This window comes from Caretta caretta, chromosome 15, assembly GCF_965140235.1.
Source record: "Caretta caretta isolate rCarCar2 chromosome 15, rCarCar1.hap1, whole genome shotgun sequence".
Lineage (NCBI taxonomy): Eukaryota > Metazoa > Chordata > Testudines > Cheloniidae > Caretta > Caretta caretta.
In genome coordinates, this window is record NC_134220.1 from 12,166,764 (window position 1) to 12,188,952 (window position 22,189).

General features: G+C 44.5%; 2 protein-coding genes across 2 annotated transcripts in view; one reads left to right on the top strand and one right to left on the bottom strand.

The window, feature by feature from the left end:
- The window catches only part of RSPH14 (radial spoke head 14 homolog), a 224,302-nt gene that overhangs the window by 61,169 nt on the left and 140,944 nt on the right, over window positions 1-22,189 (bottom strand). The gene's annotated exons all lie outside the window — the stretch shown is intronic.
- GNAZ (G protein subunit alpha z) overlaps window positions 1-22,189 on the top strand; it is a 156,084-nt gene that overhangs the window by 25,168 nt on the left and 108,727 nt on the right. The window contains exon 2 of the mRNA XM_048822308.2: window positions 20,315-21,596. Coding sequence (XP_048678265.1) covers window positions 20,874-21,596 — 723 coding nt within the window. The 5' untranslated portion in view covers window positions 20,315-20,873. The remainder of the gene's footprint in view (window positions 1-20,314; window positions 21,597-22,189) is intronic.

Genomic DNA, 22,189 nt, shown 5'->3' on the forward strand with positions numbered 1-22,189 from the left:
GAGTACTTGACATTCCAGCAGTAATAATGTTCTTTTAATTTAAATGTATGTGTAGTTTGCTAGCTTTTTAAAAAAGCAAACTGAAAAAACAAATTCCATCATGTGTCTTCACAGTGACACCCACATGGTTAACCAGCAGAGTTGGAACCACACAGACCTGTCACTTGAGCTAAATGAGTAAGTGATAGCAGGTTGCCATCCTTCATGTAGACCAGCACCAGTGGGAGATGAGACACATAGTCACTGGGTTTCACAGACATTTGCTGACAGCACAGGAATAGTGACATTCAGGAATCATGGGTTCCATTCTAGGCTCTGGAGAGGGAGTGGGGTCTAGTGGGCACACTCTTCTGCCTCTTCTCCCTAGCTTTGATCACTTCTACCCTGTCCCTTCCAACCAGTGTCTTTTTTGCCACCCCATCCTCATTGCCCCAGTCCCAGTCTTCACGCCTCACGATTCTCATCCCAGTCTCATTCATCCAGTGCTAGTCTCTCCCTCTGGGATCGCCATCTGACCACCGGTCTCCTTGCCTCAGCAGTCCCTGTTCCCCCCTCCTTGCTTCTCATCTTTCTACCCTCCACCTCATCAGCTTCCAGTCCCAGTCTCCCTCCCTGGGCTTCTTATCCAATCTTAGTCAGTCACCCAAACCCCTCCATTACTCCATATTTCAGTCTCTTTGCCCAGCCAGTCCCAGTCTCCCTATTGCTTCAGCTCCTCAATTGATCTCAGAATATTCACCACTCCCCTGCCAACTGGCTCCCTGTCATCCTGTTTCTCACACCAGCTATCCCAGTTCCAGTCTTCCCAGCCTCCTTACCTAACCAGTTCAAGTTTCTCTTCTCCCCTGCAACGCCGTCTCACTGATCTCCTTGTCCCAATCTACCCTTTCTCACCTCCCTGTATAGCTTTTGTATCTTCTGCATTTATATCAGATGTCTTCCTCCTCCATGCTGCCCAGGTGCCAGCAAGTGTGTTAGTGAGAGCACAGGAGAGAATGGGTCCTTGCTCTCACTTTTAGTGCCTGGCTCTTCCTCAATCCAGAGTAACAATTACTGGGAAGGTTTTTCTGAGCCCTTGCAGCCTTGGGTAGGAGCATGTTCAGTGGCTTTGTGGGAATGGCACATGAGCAGGTGAGTCACACACAGGTTCTGTGATACTCAGTTGCTCTTTTGAGTTGGCACATATGCAGTCTGGTCAGCACTAGGCACTGAGAGAAGCTTGAGCGTGCTCAAAGAAGACAGACTCTCTGGAGATTTTAGCAGCTAAAAGAAGTAGTCTCTAGTGAGCATGTACAAACCATAATTTTTAAAGGCTTATATCTTAAACTTTCATATTTCGGGGAATGGCAAAAGGCACACCCCCAGCCAAATGTCAAGTCCCTGCTTCAGAACACGTAGGTGGTAGAGGATTTCAAAGAAAAACTCCCAAGAATTTTTTTAACATGGGCAAAACAAGTACTTTTCTCTAGCCTCATTCTCAGAAGCAGTTCAACTGTTTTGACTGAAATATTCCAAAAAATGAAATTTCAAATGGTTATAACTAACTGAAGAAAGGTCTTATAATCGTAACTGTTGGGCAACCTTAATAAGCAAGGTTATCAGCCCTGCCTCCCAGTCTCTCCCCCTTCCCACCCTTAGCCCCAGTCTCCTCCTTGCTTTGGCATTCCTTGTCCCCCCCATCCTTATTCCTCATCTGATCTCTCTATACCCCACCTCACCCCCCACTGGCTCCCAGTTCCAGTCTCCCTCCCTTGGCTTCTCATCCAATCTCAGAATGTACAGAATGGAATCTAGGAATCTCAGTCAATCCCCAAGCCTGTTCCTAACTCCATGTTCCAGTCTCCAATTAATTTTCATTAACTGAACAATAAACACCCTTGTTTGGTATTTTTTTCCCCTCTAGTTTTTCTTCATCTTTTTTTCTTAATTTTCTGTTAGAATTTGAGAAGTTGAAAGAATGTTGGCAGAAGGAGTTGAGGACTTTCTAAAACAATGTTGCACAAATTATTTTATTATTTTTATTGTGATTGGAATCTTTTTAGCTCAGAATAAATGAAATACTGTGCAGAATCTAGACTGGATGAGTGGCTATTCACTTTCTCTCACTAGCCACCTCATCTGATCCACAGTTCTGGATTTATTTCACTCACCATCAGGGTAATTTCCTGAACAGGGTGTTTACTCCAAGCTATACTCTCACTCTCTGAAGTCTTATCTCTGACATTGCCTAATCTCCTTCAATAGAATTCACTCCTCCACATCCTTCATCCTCGTCCCCCACTTGTGCTTCTTCACTTTCCACCTAGATGGTGCTTCCTACTCCCTGACAGCTGGCTGGGGTTCAGGTTGCAGACAACAAGGGCTTGTCTTAGAATCGTAGGACTGGAAGGGAACTTGAGAGGTCATCTAGTTCAGTCCTCTGCACTTGTGGCAGGACTAAGTATTATCTAGACCATTCCTGACAGGTGTTTGTCTAACCGTGTGAAAACAGTGTGAAAGGAGAAGCAGGCAAGGAATCAGGGCCTGTGATCTGTTACTAGGAGAAGAGTAGCTCAGAGGAGGTTTCTTCTGCTGGCACACAGTCCCAGAACATTGGCCAAGATAGCAGTTTCCAGGGATGGGTTTTGAAAACCTGGGACTATTCTAGATAGATCAGGGCTGTTGGCCACTATGGTTAATATTGCTGTACAAACATTGGTCCTTACACTAGCTTTTATGCTGGTGTAACTTGATTGACTTTTATGGTCCTACAAAAATTCAGTCCATTGACTATGGCATACTTAATTCCTGGTCCTGTGGAGTACTGAACACCCTCAACTCCCATTGAAGTCAATGAAGTAACTTTGATTGTACCCTCCATTTGTTTAAGCTTAATGCAACATTAATGTTAGTCTCTTTTATAAGTGTGAAGTCTATAACCCAGCGTACTGTGCTGGCTACACTGCCTGCTACTAGCACCTCACAGCATGTTCTCTAACTTGACTGTGAGAGCAGCTATCACTGGTATTATCGCTCCTGCTTCCTACATCCTTCACTTGCTGCTTCTCCAGGTAAGGTCTTTTGGACAGGTACTATTCTCAACTAGGGCATTAACACGGCAAAGTGATGGCACTTACTGCAACAAGAGACACTACTTGTTCGAGTCCCGTTGAAGAAAAGGATTGTTTTTAAATAGCCAGTTCAGAGGAGGGTGTGTGGAGTAGCCCTCCATTGCTAGGAAGCCTTAGACAAATCTGGGGATGGAACAGTTTCCTGCTCCCACAGCCAAGAGGAGGAGGGAGGTCGCAGCTGCAGAACTTCACAGTAGACAAGCAGAGACAGGATGCCAGTGCTAGACATGATAGCAGTAGTAATGACTGCTCTGATAACTGGCTCAAGAAGCATGAATAGAGTACCATGCTAGCATTAGATATTTCCACTCTCTTAAATGGGGTTTGGTAGACTATAACATGAAAGTCAATGCAAAATGCGGCCGAACATCTGTATAATAAAATAATAATTTTATTTACGTATAATGTGCGCTCCCCACCCCAACTAATGAACTTTTATGGTGTTAATTTTATTAAGTGGATCCTTGTCTCAGAACCCAGGGACATGGTAATCTTATTTTATGATAAAAGAGCTAGTTCTTTTAATCATACTAAAATGACTAATGTAACATCAGATTTCTGTACAGTCTGAATAGCCTCAACTGTCAGTGGAAGGCAGAGACATGAGTTTAGACATCAGTTATGTAATATTCTTTTGCCCAACATATATAAAGAATCCTGGCATGGTGTAGGGAGGTGGCAGTCCTTTATATGGGCCCTATCCCACTTCCACGAAAGTAAATGAAAAGACTTCCATTGATAGCATTGGAAGTTGGATCAGGCCCTTAATGAGTATTAAAAAAAAACCCCAAATCTGATTTAAAAACCCATGGTTCATTAATTTTGCATTAAAGGCCAGATTAAGTTTATTCCAAGAGAAAAGTAAAACTGTTGAAAGAGGGTTCACCTCTGCCCCGGCAGGATGGTAGAGTGAGCTTGGTCAACAGATGCACTTCTCAGTCCAGCTAGTTTGATGCCATTGAACTTAAATGCATGAGGGCAACAGCTGTTGGATTCTTAATAAAATGAGAATGCAGAACAGACAAAGGAAGGATCAGATCCAGAACTTGCAAGGCTCCCAAGTTAATCCTCACATATATACAAATATCACAAGAAATGCAGGCATCAGCATTATTCATGTAGACAACCACTATGGAGAGACTGAGCCTATGTGCAGGTTTATTTAGCAGCCAAGATATTCTCACTACAGTGACTGGATATGCACACTATTGTTAAGGTTGCAGTATGTTTGATATGCTACTGGGTGAGGGTGGTATGTACTAGTGTATTTATTTGGCCAGACATCCATTTTTCCCTAAACAAGTTTGACTTTGTGCTTGCATCTATAACTCTACAGGGGAGGCATCTTTTACAATATGGAAAATTTTCAGTTATCAATTGTTTATTACTGGAGAAATGCACATATGTAAATTTGGTTCACTTTAGTTGATTTACAGGTTGCGCATCTGAGGGTGCTGAACCAGTACTATTTACAACATAAATAGTATTGTTGTCTTTGTTTTCTTTGGCCATGATTGGATTTCCTTACTGTAATAAACTATCTACTCAGCATTTATATTAGTGCCTTGTAAAACAGGAAAGCAGTGATATCACTTCATTTTGTTTCTATTATTTAATACACAGGAGGTTAGCCATTATGGTAATGGCCTAATTAAAAATTAATTACATACAAATAAAATTTAAAAACTAACAATTTACATAAAAATCCATCACTGTCAAGTTTGCTTTCATAAACACAAGGTGTAGTATGTATTGAAGATTTTTCCTACAATTATGAGGAAGCACCTCCTCTTCTGTGCTAAACATCCTAATAGATGAGCATGTACTGCATTTGCTCGCATATGCAAGCCCATGGTATGAATGAATAATTGATGGTCATGTGGTAAAAGAGTGTAAGTAGAAATGCCCTACAGAATCTGTAAACTGTTGTAAAACAATTATTTTCCTGAACGTGACTCTTTTTCATGCCTCTGTTCACCAAGCAGAGAGTTGCTGAAAAAGTTCCCAGAAGTTGTCATCTGCCTAGTGCCAGCAGCACTGTCACTTGTGTGCATTGACTGACTGAGGACTAGTGGCATAGTGTGACTGAACAAGTTGCTGCGGTAGTCGGATCTCAAGAATGTTGTCCTTTCTTGTTTAGGTTTCTCTTACCATACATTCACTACTCCTGGGCTAATTTGAAAGGAAACTACTATTTCAAAATTAAGAATAGATTTACCCCAACCATGCAACTTTATATATCATTTGGTATTTTATAGACCCATCCTTCTTGCATTTAAATTTATTATTGGGAAAGTTACATATTTACACATTTTTACAATATTTTTAACAAACTTGAAGTACATTTTTGCCATAAGATGTAGATACTTGTATTTAAAATGGGAGCCTGTCAAGGTTCCTCCCCCACTCTGAACTCTAGGGTACAGATGTGGGGACCTGCATGAAAAACCTCCTAAGCTTATCTTTACCAGCTTAGGTCAAAACTTCCCCAAGGTACAAAATATTACACCCATTATCCTTGGAATGGCCGCTACCACCACCAAACTAATACTGGTTACTGGGGAAGAGCTGTTTGGACGCGTCTGTCCCCCCAAAATACTTCCCAAAACCTTGCACCCCACTTCCTGGACAAGGTTTGGTAAAAAGCCTCACCAATTTGCCTAGGTGACTACAGACCCAGACCCTTGGATCTTAAGAACAATGAACAATCCTCCCAACACTTGCACCCCCCCTTTCCTGGGAAATGTTGGATAAAAAGCCTCACCAATTTGCATAGGTGACCACAGACCCAAACCCTTGGATCTGAGAACAATGAAAAAGCATTCAGTTTTTACAAGAAGACTTTTAATAAAAAATAGAAGTAAATAGAAATAAAGAAATCCCCCCTGTAAAATCAGGATGGTAGATATCTTACAGGGTAATTAGATTCAAAAACATAGAGAACCCCTCTAGGCAAAACCTTAAGTTACAAAAAAGATGCACAGACAGAAATAGTTATTCTATTCAGCACAGTTCTTTTCTCAGCCATTTAAAGAAATCATAATCTAACACATACCTAGCTAGATTACTTACTAAAAGTTCTAAGACTCCATTCCTGTTCTGTCCCTGGCAAAGACCAGCATACAGACAGACACAGACCCTTTGTTTCTCTCCCTCCTCCCAGCTTTTGAAAGTATCTTGTCTCCTCATTGGTCATTTTGGTCAGGTGCCAGCAAGGTTACCTTTAGCTTCTTAACCCTTTACAGGTGAGAGGAGCTTTCCCCTGGCCAGGAGGGATTTCAAAGGGGTTTACCTTTCCCTTTATATTTATGACAGAGCCCTACTTCGTTGCAAAGGCATGGCTGGTAATGTTTGCAGTACTTTCTCAAGATGAGCATTAACCTGTTTCAAAGAAATGAGCTAGAGTACAGAAGCCTCCTATAGAAAGTGCTCTTTGTCCTCTGACCAGGACTGGCTCTAGGCACCAGGAAAGCAAGCATGAGCTTGGGGTAGCAGAATTCCAGGAGCGGCATTCCGGCCACCTTTTTTTTTTTTTTTTTGCTTGGGTAGTTGTGCTCTTGGAGCTTGGGACAGCAAATTTTTTGCTTGGGGTGGCAAAAAACCTAGAGCTGGCCCTGCCTCTGACTCAGATGATCTGCCACACCTAGAGCAGTAAATTGTTACTGGTGTTACTTGTGCAGGCAGTGGCACAAGTGCACTATCCAGGGAGTTCCTCTAAACCAGGAGAATTCTCTGCTGGTGATTTACATGCAAATTAGAGCCTCTTTACATTACCTGAATGTTGCAAAGGGGCCATACATGTCTGAGAATCTGGCTCTGCCAGCATTTGTGGAGTAGAATGGGATGGCACATGCTATTTAGTATATACCTAGAATATTTCCCAGACAGGTTTACAATACACATTTCCACTTAAATGAATATTTGAGTTCCAAACTAAAATTCCAAATGCTATCTCATTTTTAATTTAGCCTGAACATCCCTATCACAATTGCTGTATCATGCAGTCTAATGAAAAAAGCTATTAGTGGGATGATGTAAAACTCACAAGTTGTATAGTTCCCATTTTTAGGAACATAAATTGGTAGATTCAGTCCATGGGGATTGACAGCCGTTTTAGTTTCACTTGGAGTTTCAGATTTGTATGTGAACTTCAGAGACCCTTGCTTAGAATCATAGACTTTAAGGTCAGAAGGGACCATTATGATCGTCTAGTCTGACCTCCTGCTTTTGTAACAACAGTTTAACACAGCTTTAGTTACCATGCTAGATGACAACAATCTGAATTAGAAGTAGAATTTGAATGAATAATTCACAATTTTTTCCAATGGCTTTACCCTCTTCTTTTCTGCTTAATCATCAGTGGTCAGAAAATTCACATGATTCTGTTCCCTGGTTGGATGGGTACAAAAGTACTTCTGGTACAAACACTAGCTTGTAGGAAGTTGATTCATTTCTGCAACAATCAGGCCAGGCACATGACTTTGAAATTTACTGTCCCTGAACATTCATGCCAGCAAAACTTGACCTCTCAAATGCTGACAGAAAGCAAACAGAGGAATTGAACAGGGTTAAAGGAAATTCATAGTAAACATTCACAGAAAACCTGAATTACTAGATTAGTTGTGAATGTTCTAGATATGTCAGACTCCCTCTAAAACTTGTAGAACATAAAAAATTACTCAAATAAGAGTGTTAGGGCAGAGGAGGAGGACTTTAACTGTGGTTTGCTATAAGGAGGAAAATAAATATAAATGAAGCAGCTCCTAATATACTTCTCATGTTGGCTGCACAGAGAAATAGATGTGAGTATCTAAGGGTATGTCTACACTACGAAATTAGGTCGAATTTATAGAAGTCGTTCTTTTAGAAATCGCTTTTATATAGTTGATTGTGTGTGTCCCCACACAAAATGCGCTAAGTGCATTAACTCAGCGGAGTGCTTCCACAGTACCGAGGCTAGCGTCGACTTCCGGAGCGCTGCACTGTGGGTAGCTATCCCACAGTTCCCGCAGTCTCCGCCGCCCATTGGAATTCTGGGTTGAGATCCCAATGCCTAATGGGGCAAAAACATTGTCATGGGTGGTTCTGGGTACATGTCGTCAGGCCCTCCCTCCCTCCGTGAAAGCAACGGCAGACAATTGTTTCTTGCCTTTTTTCCTGGATTACCTGTGCAGATGCCATACCACGGCAAGCATGGAGCCTGCTCAGCTCACTGTCACCGTACGTCTCCTGGGGGCTGGCAGACGCGGTACTGCATTGCTACACAGCAGCAGCTCATTGCATTGTGGCAGCAGACGGTGCAACAGGCCTGATAACCATCGTCATCATGTCCTAGGTGCTCTTGGCCGCCTCGGTAAGGTTGGTCAGGAGCGCCTGGGCAGACATGTGCGCAGGGACTGAAATAGGAGTGACTCGACCAGGTCATTCTCTTTAGTCCTGCCAGCAGTCCTATCGCACCATCTTCTGCTGAGCAGTCAGGAGATGAGGATGGCTAGCAGTCCTATTGCACCGTCTTCTGCCAAGCAGCCAGGAGATGAGGATGGCTAGCAGTCCTACTGCACCGTCTGCTGCCAGCCAAAGATGTAAAAGATAGATGGAGTAGATCAAAACAAGATATAGACCAGATTTGTTTTGTATTCATTTGCTCCCCCCTCCCTCCCTCAATGAAATCAATAGCCGACAATTGTTTTGGTGAGGTCTGTCAGGGGCATCTTGAGAAGTTTAATGGAGATTCAGTCCTGCCTGGAATACCGGGAGGAGAGATAGCTCAGTGGGTTGAGCATTGGCCTGCTTAAACCCAGGGTTTTGAGTTCAGTCCTTGAGGGGCTATTCTGTGTGACAGTTGTTTTTGTTTCTCCTTGATGTAAAGCCACCCCCTTTGTTGATTTTAATTCCTTGTAAGCCAACCCTATAAGCCATGTCATCAGTCGTCCCTCCCTCCGTCAGAGCAACAGCAGACAATCGTTCCGCACCTTTTTTCCGTGCAGACGCCATATCTCGGCAAGCATGGAGCCCCACTCAGATCACTTTGGGAATTAGGAGCTCATTAAACACCACACACATTATCCAGCAGTATATGCAGCACCAGAACCTGCCAAAGCGAAACCGGGTGAGTAGGCGATGTCAGCGCGGTGACAAGAGTGAGGACATGGACACAGACTTCTCTCAAAGCACGGGCCCTGGTAATGTGGGCATCATGGTGCTAATGGGGCAGGTTCATGCCGTGGAACACCGATTCTGGGCCCGGGAAACAAGCACAGACTGGTGGGACTGCATAGTGTTGCGGGTCTGGGACGATTCCCAGTGGCTGCAAAACTTTTGCATGCGTAAGGGCACTTTCATGTAACTTTGTGACTTGCTTTCCCCTGCCCTGAAGCGCCAGAATACGAAGATGAGAGCAGCCCTCACAATTGAGAAGCGAGTGGCAATAGCCCTGTGGAAGCTTGCAACGCCAGACAGCTATCAGTCAGTCGGGAATCAATTTGGAGTGGGCAAATCTACAGTGGGGGCTGCTGTGATGCAAGTAGCCAACGCAATCAAAGATCTGCTGATATCAAGGGCAGTGACCCAGGGAAATGCGCAGGTCATAGTGGATGGCTTTGCTGCAATGGGATTCGCTAACTGTGGTGGGGCCATAGACAGAACCCATATCCCTATCTTGGCATCGGAGCACCAAGCTGGCGAGTACATAAACCGCAAGGGGTACTTTTCAATAGTGCTGCAAGCACTGGTGGATCACAAGGGACGTTTCAGCAACATCAACGTGGGATGGCCGGGAAAGGTACATGACGCTCGCATCTTCAGGAACTCTGGTCTGTTTCAAAAGCTGCAGGAAGGGACTTTAATCCCAGACCAGAAAATAACCATTGGGGATGTTGAAATGGCTACAGTTAGCCTTGGGGACCCAGCCTACCCCTTAATGCCATGGCTCATGAAGCTGTACACAGGCAGCCTGGACAGTAGTCAGGAGCTGTTCAACTACAGGCTGAGCAAGTGCAGAATGGCGGTAGAATGTGCATTTGGACATTTAAAAGCACACTGGCGCAGTTTACTGACTCGGTTAGACCTCAGCGAAACCAGTATTCCCGCTGTTATTACTGGTTGCTGTACGCTCCACAATATCTGTGAGAGTAAGGGGGAAGATGTTTATGGTGGGGTGGGAGGTTGAGGCAAATCGCCTGGCTGCTGGTTATGCGCAGCTAGACACGAGGGCAGTTGGAAGAGCACAGGAGGGCGCGGTGTGCATCAGAGAAGCTTTGAAAACCAGTTTCATGACTGGCCAGGCTATGGTGTGAAAGTTCTGTTTGTTTCTCCTTGATGAAACCCTCCCACCCTTGGTTCACTCTACTTCCCTGTAAGCTAACCACCCTCCCCTCCCCCCTTCAATCACCGCTTGCAGAGGCAATAAAGTCATTGTTGCTTCACATTCATGCATTCTTTATTAATTCATGACACAAATAGGGGGATAACTGCCAAGGTAGCCCAGGAGGGGTGGTGAAGGAGGGAAGGACATGGCCACACAGCACTTTAAAACTTATTGAATGCCAGCCTTCTGTTGCTTGGGCAATCCTCTGGGGTGGAGTGGCTGGGTGGCCGGAGGCCCCCCCCACCGTGTTCTTGGGTGTCTGAGTGAGTAGGCTATGGAACTTGGGGAGGAGGGCGGTTGGTTACACAGGGGCTGTAGCGGCGGTCTGTGCTCCAGCTGCCTTTCCTGCAGCTCAACCATAGGCTGGAGCATATTAGTTTGATCCTCCAGCAGCCTCAGCATTGAATCCTGCCTCCTCTCATCACACTGCCACCACCTATCAGCTTCAGCCCGCCACTTACTCATATTAATTTTGTGCTTTCCTGCACTCTGACATTGTCTGCCTCCATGCATTCGTCTGTGCTCTGTCAGTGTGGGAGGACAGCATGAGGTCAGAGAACATTTCATTGCGAGGGCATTTTTTTCGCCTTCTAATCTTCACTAGCCTCTGGGAAGGAGAAGATCCTGTGATCCTTGAAACACATGCAGCTGGTGGAGGAAAAAAAGGGACAGTGGTATTTAAAAAGACACATTTTATAGAACAATGGGTACACTCTTTCACAGTAAACCTTGCTGTTAACATTACATACATGGCACATGTGCTTTTGTTCCAAGGTCGCATTTTGCCTCCCCGCACCACGTGGCTAACAGCGGGGAACATTTCTGTTCAGCCACAGGCAAACAGCCCAGCAGGAACGGGCACTTCTGAATGTCCCTTTCAGAAAAGCACCCTATTTCAACCAGGTGACCATGAATGATCACTCTTCTGAGGATAACACAGAGATAAAGAACAGATGTTGTTTGAACGCCAGCAAACAAACGCTGCAATGATTCCTGACTACGTGTTACTGGCCTGGCGTGGTAAAGTGTCCTACATGGTGGACGGAATAAGGCTGCCCTCCCCAAAAACCTTTTGCAAAGGCTTTGGGAGTACTTCCAGGAGAGCTTTATGGAGACGTCCCTGGAGGATTTCCGCTCCATCCCCAGACATGTTAACAGACTTTTCCAGTAGCTGCACTGGCCGCGAATGCCAGGGCAAATTAATCATTAAACATGCTTGCTTTTAAATCATGTATACTATTTTAAAAGGTACACTCACCAAGAGGTCCCTTCTCCGCCTGGCGGGTCCGGGAGGCAGCCTTGGGTGGGTTTGGGGGGTACTGGCTCCAGGTCCAGGGTGAGAAACAGTTCCTGGCTGTCGGGAAAACCAGTTTTTTCACTTGTTTACTGTGAGCTATCTACAATCTCCTCCTCCTCCTCCTCATCTTCTTTGTCCCCAAACCTGCTTCCATGTTGCCTCCATCTCCATTGACGGAGTCAAAGCACACGGTTGGGGTAGTGGTGGCTGAACCCCCTAAAATGGGATGAAGCTCATCATAGAAGCGGCATGTTTGGGCCTCTGACCCGGAGCGGCTTTTTGCCTCTCTGGTTTTCTGGTAGGCTTGCCTCAGCTCCTTAAGTTTCACGCGGCACTGCTTCGGGTCCCTGTTATGGCCTCTGTCCTTCATGCCCTGGGAGATTTTGACAAATGCTTTGGCATTTCGAAAACTGGAATGGAGTTCTGATAGCACGGATTCCTCTCCCCATACAGCGATCAGATCCTGTACCTCCCGTTTGGTCCATGCTGGAGCTCTTTTGTGATTCTGGGAGTCCATGATGGTCACCTCTGCTGATGAGCTCTGCACTCACCTGCAGCTTGCCACGCTGGCCAAACAGGAAATGAGATTCAAAAGTTCGCAGGCCTTTTCCTGTCTACTTGGCCAGTGCATCTGAGTTGAGAGTGCTGTCCAGAGCAGTCACAATGGAACACTCTGGGATAGCTCCGGGAGGCCAATACCGTCTAATTGCGTCCACACTACCCCAAATTCAACCCGGCAAGGCTGATTTCAGCACTAATCCCCTTGTCGGGGGTGGAGTAAAGAAATAGATTTTAAGAGCCCTTTAAGTCGAAAAAAAGGGCTCTGCCGTGTGGATGGGTGCAGGGTTAAATCGATTTAACGCTGCTAAATTTGACCTCAACACCTAGAGTAGACCAAGGCTAAGACAGAACAAGGAAACAGTCAATGAAGTTAAAAGGTGAGAAATTCAAAACTGATAAAATGAAGTGTTTTTTACACAATGTATAAACAAACTGTGGAACTCTCTGCCACAGGAAGTTGACGCCAATAACTTAATGTTCCAAAAGGGATTGTATATTTATATAGATACCTATTATATCCAGACTTCATAACTACTGGTACAAATTTTGGAAAGGATATTAAGCCTTCTGGGTTTAAGCCAGCCTGTAAGTATTTGAGATCAGAATAAGAGACCTAATCTGTGCAACAGCTTATCTTACATCTGTCTACTGCAGGATTGTTCACCTTCCTCTGAAAACATCTGGTACTGGCCACTGCCAGAGACAGCATGCTGGATGACAGCAACCCACTGGTCTGATCCAGTATGGCAATTTATATGTTGCTACAACAGGCATAGATTGAGGGGGGAAAAGTCTGTACAAACAGCATCTGAAACGGCAACACCATTAGCAGGAAGCATAGAAAGAAAAAACCCTTTAAGTTAAGGCAATATGGTTAATAAATAATGGAATCCTCCATTAAAGGGACTCTACAGAAAAAGTGGAACAAATCCTGCCTCCAGGTACGCCAGAGTATTTATGCTCAGAGTCAGGTTACTGGAGCTAACTCCAGATTTAAACCAATATAACAGAGCAGAATTTCGCCATATTTTTAATGATGTCACATCACTCTTCCACTCTGGCCCAAAGGTCACGGATTCACATGGCCAAACAGAAATCTAGATATCATCCCTCAATTTTGTCTCAAATGCAGCACTAGGACAAAGCTATTTCTGTGAAGGAAGTACAGCTCCGCATTTTAGTGGAAGGTTTTCTTACAGTCGTGTGTTTGGCTATGCCACGGTGAGCAAGGTTTTGGTAATTACCACTCTATCATATACTGTGTCGTGTTTTCATTTTATGCTGATACATTACTTGTGCTTCACGACTTCATTACATGCCCGCTGAATACCCAAGAGGCAAGGGAAGCAGTAAAGAAAAACAAGGTAAATGCCAACAGCTGATATTGGCGCTCTTTTCCAGCAGGCTTGGTAGAGTGCCGCTAGGGATGCAGCGGGCAATTTGGTCTTCTGCTAGTGCCTTTGTGTACAATATGTATTTTAACTCTGACACGCACAGCTAACAGGCCCTGGAATGAATTCTCTGGGATTATTTCACCTTCACTAGATTCAAAGGTCTTTATTATTTTAAAATGTGCGGTATACACTTGAAATATTTCGACTACTGAAGTCTCTTTACTTTATGAAGCCTGTATAATATACAGATTTTAAGTCCTGAATGCATTTGAGGCTTACATGATATGCCTATATGTTCTGTTCATGCTCCCATTTTTTTTTTTCAAACCATGGAGAAGTGCTACTTGGGGGAAAAGGAGAGGGTGCATGACAAGGGGAGCTTCATTCTGAAACTGGTTCATGAAGAGACCAGCAATAGTAAAATTATCTAGCACATCTAAAGGTGGGAATTGGCATGTACGGGTGGGTGCTAGAGCACATAAATGAAATGAAAGGCAGAGAGAGGTCAGGGATTTAAATAGCAACAAGGAAGAAAAGGCGGTGTGGTGATATGAAAAGGTGTAGCCAATGTTATGGAAACCCTTGTTAGAACAGGTGTACAAGCAGCTCTTTCAAAAATATACATGTTAACAATAGCGGCTGGGAATCTGAAACAGCGACAGTCAGGAATGAATGGGACTTTGAAGCACAGTCTGTTTGGCCCAGATCTACAACAACTTCTTCTGTGAATTTTCTGTAGTGAGAACGCCAACTTTGGCTACAGAAGTGTAGATTGTTTTTACTTGCAGAGCAGATTGTTGTAGGTAATAGTCTGAAACTCTCCTCAGTACAGCTCTCCTGTTAATGCCAACTCTGATCCCTAAGGACGCCTCTGACACTTTCTGGGGACCATGATTTTTTCAGTGTCTACAGTGGTTCAGTCTGAAGTCTTCCTTAAATCAGAAGTTGTGAAGTACCATTTAAAGTGGGGGAGATAGATTTGCTTTCCCCCCGCCTCCTCCCTGGCCCTCTTCTTTCTTTTTCTGGTACCCTCATCAGCGACCTGACCCACCCGGCCCATGAGCACCTACCCCCTTGCGGGAGTCCCCTGTCCCATCCACTCCCAGGATCCCTTCCTTCCCCATCCTGCTCCTTACCCCCCCCACTGGCAAACCTTGCCCACAGGTGACAGGTTTGTCCTGCTTCTCACCTGCTCCTTGGTGCAGAGTGGAGCTGCTGTAGTTTTGCCAGCTGACAGGTGAGGGCCTAGCATGTGGCACACTGTGCTCATGGAATGGGACCCAGATGCCGGGTGCGGTGCACCCCACCAGCCATAACATGTGTGGCCACTGGTTACAAGATTGCTGCACGTGTGACCACACATGCAGCAAAAAAAAAAAAAAAAAAAAAAAAAGGGTAAATTACATCTCTCAACTGGCAACCATCAAGAAAGTAGAAAAAACTAGCAAGGCAAGTCAAAAACCAGCCAAGAGACAACCCTAATTTCCATGTACCCTGGGAGGCCCCCACAGCTCTGAAGTCTGTGCTTTAAATCCATACCTGACTAAAAAAAAAACGAGGAGTACTTGTGGCATCTTAGAGACTAATACATTTATTTGGGCATAAGCTTTCATGGGCTAAAACCCACTTCATCGGATGCATGCAGTGGAAAATACAGTAGGAAGATGTATATACACAGAGAACATGAAAAAAATGGGTGTAACACTGTAATTTCCACTGCATGCATCCAATTAAGTGGGTTCTAGCCCACGAAAGCTTATGCCCAAATACATGTGTTAGTCTCTAAGGTGCCACAAGTACTCCTCGGTTTTTTTGCTGATACAGACTAACATGCTACCACTCTGATACCTGACTCAGACTCTGAGTAAGGATAAAGACACAGTCCACAAATAATAAACTTGGGAAATAAGTAGCAGAGGCCTCAACTGTAGCAAAGCCTACACACCAAGTTAAGAGCATGGACAGGCTCAGCAAAGAGAGGGCACAGTTGCTGTTTGTGGACTTTGGCCACCCTTAAATAAACCCTTTAACTGCATGTTGGATGAGTTAACAATGATTTTTGCTGCTACTGGGTTTGCATTTCTGTATGCATACACTTCAGCCCTTTTGGAATGATTTCATATAGATGTCATAGAACCTGTGCTGTGAATCAAGCTTTTGCAGTACATGAACCTGCATAACGTCAAGGCACTCTTGCGTAATTGCAGGCCCCAGTGATTTAGAATAATGGAGGCTAAGGCCCCCAATGCGGACACAATCTATACCTATATACCTAAGGGCTCAGCGCAGAGCAAGATATATTTGCAACATGCTTCAAGTTTGTCAAGTGATGACAACCGCATGACAGAAACTAAAATTGATACACACATGTTGCTCAGAGTCCGTTGTTATAAAGGTTTAAAGTAAATATAGCACTAAAATAGCAGTGTGTGCTGCTAAGCGGAGGAGGTGAGATCACCAAACTTGTTTCATCACCTCACTGAGGGATGAAATCCTAGAAATAGCAGTTCATCCTCCCACCATTTAGGGATGAGTGTTCCAAGGAAAGGAAAAGGGTTGTTTCCCATTTACACATAAAGTACTATGAAATAAAAACTGGACTCAATTGCCTCCATTTAATACTGATGCAACCTCTGTCAACTGGAAGTTGACTTCATTGGCAGGTTGCACGGGTATAAATGAGGGTAGTTTGCTCCCTGATACTGTATCTCAATTTAGATTGTTTTCTTAATAGTTAAAATTATCCTCTGTTATAGTTACCCTCTGCTGCAATGACACCTGATTGGGGAGGGTAGATCTCATTAAGTCCCTTGCTGATGAATTCTGCCAACAAAACTGAAATGTGCAAATAGCAAATTTCACAGGGCCATTCAAAGAAATACTGTAGCACCTCATAAAAGAACTGCTGCACTGATCAACTTTTTTTTTTAAGAAAGATGAAAGATTGGCTTTAAATAGTCATAAATGTAGACCAGATTGTGCCCCTGACTAAAGTACTCATATGGCAGTGAGACATCAATCTACTGCACAGCTGTGCAGTTGGTCCTCACATCATGGCTCCAGTGTGGCAGAGGGAGAATAGGGCTGTGAACCTGGCACTTCCCTCCCAAGCCAGTGGATGAAGAGTAGGCAGAGCCTTGGCTCCACCCTCCGCATCCAAAGTGCTAGCCAGCAGAACTGGCAAGAACAGAGAGAAGGTAAGCTTCATGCTGTAAATTACTTTCCTCAAGCCCATGGGGCCGCAGGGAAGGAACAGTGACGGAGTCACAGTCTGTTTTCAGGGCTCATTAAAAGTTGAATCTAGCTCATAGGAACTAGAAATGGAAAAGCCCTGTTAGAAAAAGTTCAACCCCCCCCCCCCCCCCCCCCGGTAGGCTGAATTGTTCCCTTTAATGCATTTTCTAGTGCCTGTTCCTGTCTAGATTGAAATGCCAGGAGATTCATTCAGGATAATATTTTCAAAAGCACCTAAGTTCCATTTTCAAGAGTGCCTCAGGCTCTTAGGAGTCTGTCTCATTGAAAAACAATGACACTTGATCTCCCAAGTCACTTTTAAAAATGGGACTTTGGCATTTTTTAAAATTTTACCCTTGGTCTACTTTCCAGAGTATCACAACTACCAGTATATGAAGGTCAGTAAGAACTGCATGAACTGTCATACTTTTCTCTCTCATAAAAGGCTCTTTAGAAGATATTTTCTACATATTCAGAGTAAAATCATAGAATCATAGAATATAAGGGTTGGAAGGGTCCAGAAGGTCATCTAGTCCAACCCCCTGCTCGAAGCAGGACCAAATCCCAGTTAAATCATCCCAGCCAGGGCTTTGTCAAGCCTGACCTTAAAAACCTCTAAGGAAGGAGATTCTACCACCTCCCTAGGTAACGCATTCCAGTGTTTCACCACCCTCTTAGTGAAAAAGTTTTTCCTAATATCCAATCTAAACCTCCCCCACTGCAACTTGAGACCATTACTCCTCGTTCTGTCATCTGCTACCATTGAGAACAGTCTAGAGCCATCCTCTTTGGAACCCCCTTTCAGGTAGTTGAAAGCAGCTATCAAATCCCCCCTCATTCTTCTCTTCTGCAGGCTAAACAATCCCAGCTCCCTCAGCCTCTCCTCATAAGTCATGTGTTCCAGACCCCTAATCATTTTTGTTGCCCTTCGCTGGACTCTCTCCAATTTATCCACATCCTTCTTGAAGTGTGGGGCCCAAAACTGGACACAGTACTCCAGATGAGGCCTCACCAATGTCGAATAGAGGGGAACGATCACGTCCCTCGATCTGCTCGCTATGCCCCTACTTATACATCCCAAAATGCCATTGGCCTTCTTGGCAACAAGGGCACACTGCTGACTCATATCCAGCTTCTCGTCCACTGTCACCCCTAGGTCCTTTTCCGCAGAACTGCTGCCTAGCCATTCGGTCCCTAGTCTGTAGCTGTGCATTGGGTTCTTCCGTCCTAAGTGCAGGACCCTGCACTTATCCTTATTGAACCTCATCAGATTTCTTTTGGCCCAATCCTCCAATTTGTCTAGGTCCTTCTGTATCCTATCCCTCCCCTCCAGCGTATCTACCACTCCTCCCAGTTTAGTATCATCCGCAAATTTGCTGAGAGTGCAATCCACACCATCCTCCAGATCATTTATGAAGATATTGAACAAAACCGGCCCCAGGACCGACCCTTGGGGCACTCCACTTGATACCAGCTGCCAACTAGACATGGAACCATTGATAACTACCCGTTGAGCCCGACAATCTAGCCAGCTTTCTACCCACCTTATAGTGCATTCTTCCAGCCCATACTTCCTTAACTTGCTGACAAGAATACTGTGGGAGACCGTGTCAAAAGCTTTGCTAAAGTCAAGAAACAATACATCCACTGCTTTCCCTTCATCCACAGAACCAGTAATCTCATCATAAAAGGCGATTAGATTAGTCAGGCATGACCTTCCCTTGGTGAATCCATGCTGGCTGTTTCTGATCACTTTCCTCTCATGCAAGTGCTTCAGGATTGATTCTTTGAGGACCTGCTCCATGATTTTTCCAGGGACTGAGGTACAAAACATCCACAAAACATCCACCTTGTATATTAATGGCACCCTAGTTTTACTGTGATAAAACCGGAAACAGGGGAGTTAAAATAGAATGATCTGTTTGACTAATATATCACTGTATCAATTAAGCTGGGGACAGGCATCATACCCTACAAAATATTGTTTCCTAAGGGGAAGAAAGAATTTGTTAATGTTTCTGTACCGGGGACACACCTCTTGAGTCCCTCCCACTGCTGCGTATGGTACTGCAGACCTCTTCCTGCTGCTGGCACCTTGTAGGTTATCAGCCTCACTTGGAGGTCTTCAGTGGCTCACCCATTAGACTGGGTGTTACAGTCAACAATGAACCCCTTCCAGGGTAGCAAAGTGGTCAATAAATGGTCTGCCCTCACTAGGGTCATCAGCCCTGGATCTGGATCCTTTAAATTCAGTCCTGCACTCAGGCTTCTAAACAAGCCTTCTCCAAGCTTAGGCCACTTCATCAGTGGCTGGTGGGGAAACCCAGGCAAGCCCACTACTCCAGTTTCCAACCCAGGGGCCCTATAAAGAACAGCCATATACAGTTCCTTTCATTTAGTTACAGCTATTTCCCTGGGCCTTTTCCCACCTGGCCCTTTATCTTCACCCCTTACCTTAGGGTTAAAGTTCTCATGTCCTTTCTCTCCCAGCTTGAGCAAATGCAATCAGTCAAGCTCCTATGCCAAAGAGGAGCACCTTCCCTTACCTCTCCAACCCTAGCCAGGAACTGACTTGCTAAGCCCCTTTAGCTCCTTTTATCTGAGTCTGCCAGGCTCTGATTGGCTGCTTCTGTTCTGCCTCTCTAGACAGACCTGGAGGGCCTACCTTTGCAGCTCTTTCCCTGAGGCGGAGTGTAGTAGGACTGCAAGGCTGGTACATCTTGTCACAGTTTCCTGCGAAGATCAATAATTGTGCCTCTTCAGATAAACCCTTTCACAAAACCCTCATGCAAACCTAATCCCCACCTTTCATTTCATCATTTATTTACAAAAATGTTCAATGCAAACAAAATGGACAGAAAAGATGAAAGAAGAGTCAGGAGGACATGTGTACACACATTTTAGTGCCAGACAACAATATAAATATAAATGAGGGGGGGGAAAGTAGCTGTGAATCTCTCATGCACTCTACTTTGGGAAACCGGTCAGAACAGGGCTGTGCAGGAAAAGGGCTGCCATCAGCTCTTGCTGAGAGAGAATTGGGACAGAGCTCAGCACTGTTTGTTTTCACGTGGATTTGGGTAATAAAAACACAGAAGGCGGGAGAGAAAAGGGATTTGATTTACTGTTGCTCAGGGTACAGATTTTCTAATGTCTCCAGACTCAAGCTGTCCCTAAATTTCTGCAGTATTTAAAAGATTTTTATTGCTTTTCTTTACACATTTTCCATCGGGATTTTATTTGGGGTAATACAATGTTCAGAAGTGTCAGAAGCAGAGAAAATGTGAATGTTCTGCAGAAGGAAGCAAAGTCCCCCAGTTGTATTAATTTCTTTTCTCTCACTGTTTGACAGGTGGAGAGCCCAGATTCACAGATCTGAACTGGATCAGCCTAAAGAAGTGGGGGCGGGGGGGAGAAACAAAACAAATACAACAAAACCATACCAGACCTTCAGCTGTAACTAGCAGCATCACCACAGCAACCAGAAAATACAATTAAAAGACAACCTGGGGCTAAAGCGGAGCATATGAAGGTGCAGCTCCTTACCTTTGGACAGAAGAGAGCAAAATAATTATGCAGAAGAGAAAAGAATATTTGACTGATCCAGCCACACTATGGAATAGGGAAGTGTCCTTTCATTAACAGGAATGTGCCACTGTTTATTCACAGGAAAGGGGAGTGCCATGAGATCTACTGAGGAGACTATCTGTCTGTGGTTGCATTTCTACATTTGTTTGCACCCCTGCTGGGACTGAACTAGTTGGTACAGGCCTATTGGCCCATCAGGTATTGGATACTGATTTTTTTCCCACAGGGTGCACCTGGCACGAGAATTGAAAGATATTGCAGCTCTTGCACAGAGAGAGAGAGAGAATCTCCAGTTCTCCTCTTCTGTTACTGTCTGCTATACCATGGGATGTAGGCAAAGCTCTGAGGAGAAAGAGGCAGCGCGGCGGTCCCGGAGGATTGACCGCCACCTGCGCTCTGAGAGTCAACGACAACGACGTGAGATCAAGCTCCTACTGCTGGGTACAAGCAACTCTGGCAAGAGTACTATTGTCAAGCAAATGAAAATCATTCACAGTGGTGGCTTTAACTTGGAGGCTTGCAAGGAATACAAACCTCTGATTATCTATAATGCCATTGACTCCCTCACACGCATCATTCGTGCTCTAGCCACCCTTAAGATAGAGTTCCACAATCCTGACAGGGCCTATGATGCCGTGCAGCTTTTTGCCCTGACAGGCCCAGCTGAAAGCAAAGGAGAGATTACTCCTGAGCTTCTGGGAGTCATGAAACGGCTCTGGGCAGACCCTGGTGTGCAGGAGTGCTTCTGCCGATCCAATGAGTACCACCTAGAGGATAATGCTGCATACTATTTGAATGACCTAGAAAGGATTGCGGCACTGGACTATATCCCTACAGTGGAAGATATTCTGCGTTCTCGGGACATGACCACAGGGATTGTGGAAAATAAATTTACCTTCAAAGAGCTGACTTTCAAAATGGTGGATGTGGGTGGACAGAGGTCTGAGCGCAAAAAATGGATCCACTGCTTTGAAGGGGTTACAGCAATAATTTTCTGCGTGGAGCTGAGTGGATATGACTTGAAGCTGTATGAGGATAACCAGACGGTGAGTACTTCTGGGTTTCTTCTATGTTTTGGCTTTTTATTATTTGTAGTTCAGTCGTGTCTAGAGGCCCAAGCCCCACTGTCCTACACAGGTAACAAAAAGACACCTGTCCAAAAGAGCATACATGGAATCTAGTAGTATTTTTTCTGCACTCACAACGTGGCCACTATGTTTCCTAGCAGCACGTAGCCTTTCTCCATTGGCTTTGTTTCTTCAGTGCTATCAATAGGACTTCCTCATGTGGCACAGTAGTGCAAAATGAGTTTGTGTCTAAGGCAGAAGCTTCGGACCTATTGGGCTAAGCATTACTCCAAAAGTCAGTAAAAATCTGGGAGAGGTCTTTGGGCAGTTATGGCTTCCTTTTATAAAGGGACACAGTCAACTAGAAAATCACATTTCAGTTGGGAAATACTGTACCTACTACAGTGACAAATAACACTTAAAATTACTATAATTGAAAAGTTAGCCAAAATAATTTTCTCCATTTCAATCTATTTTATGCATTTGACAGCATTTTGTGCGTAGTCAGTTTTGATTTCCCCTGTAGCGTCAGTTTTGTTCTTGCTTATAAAGATCAGCGTGAGCAGAAAAAG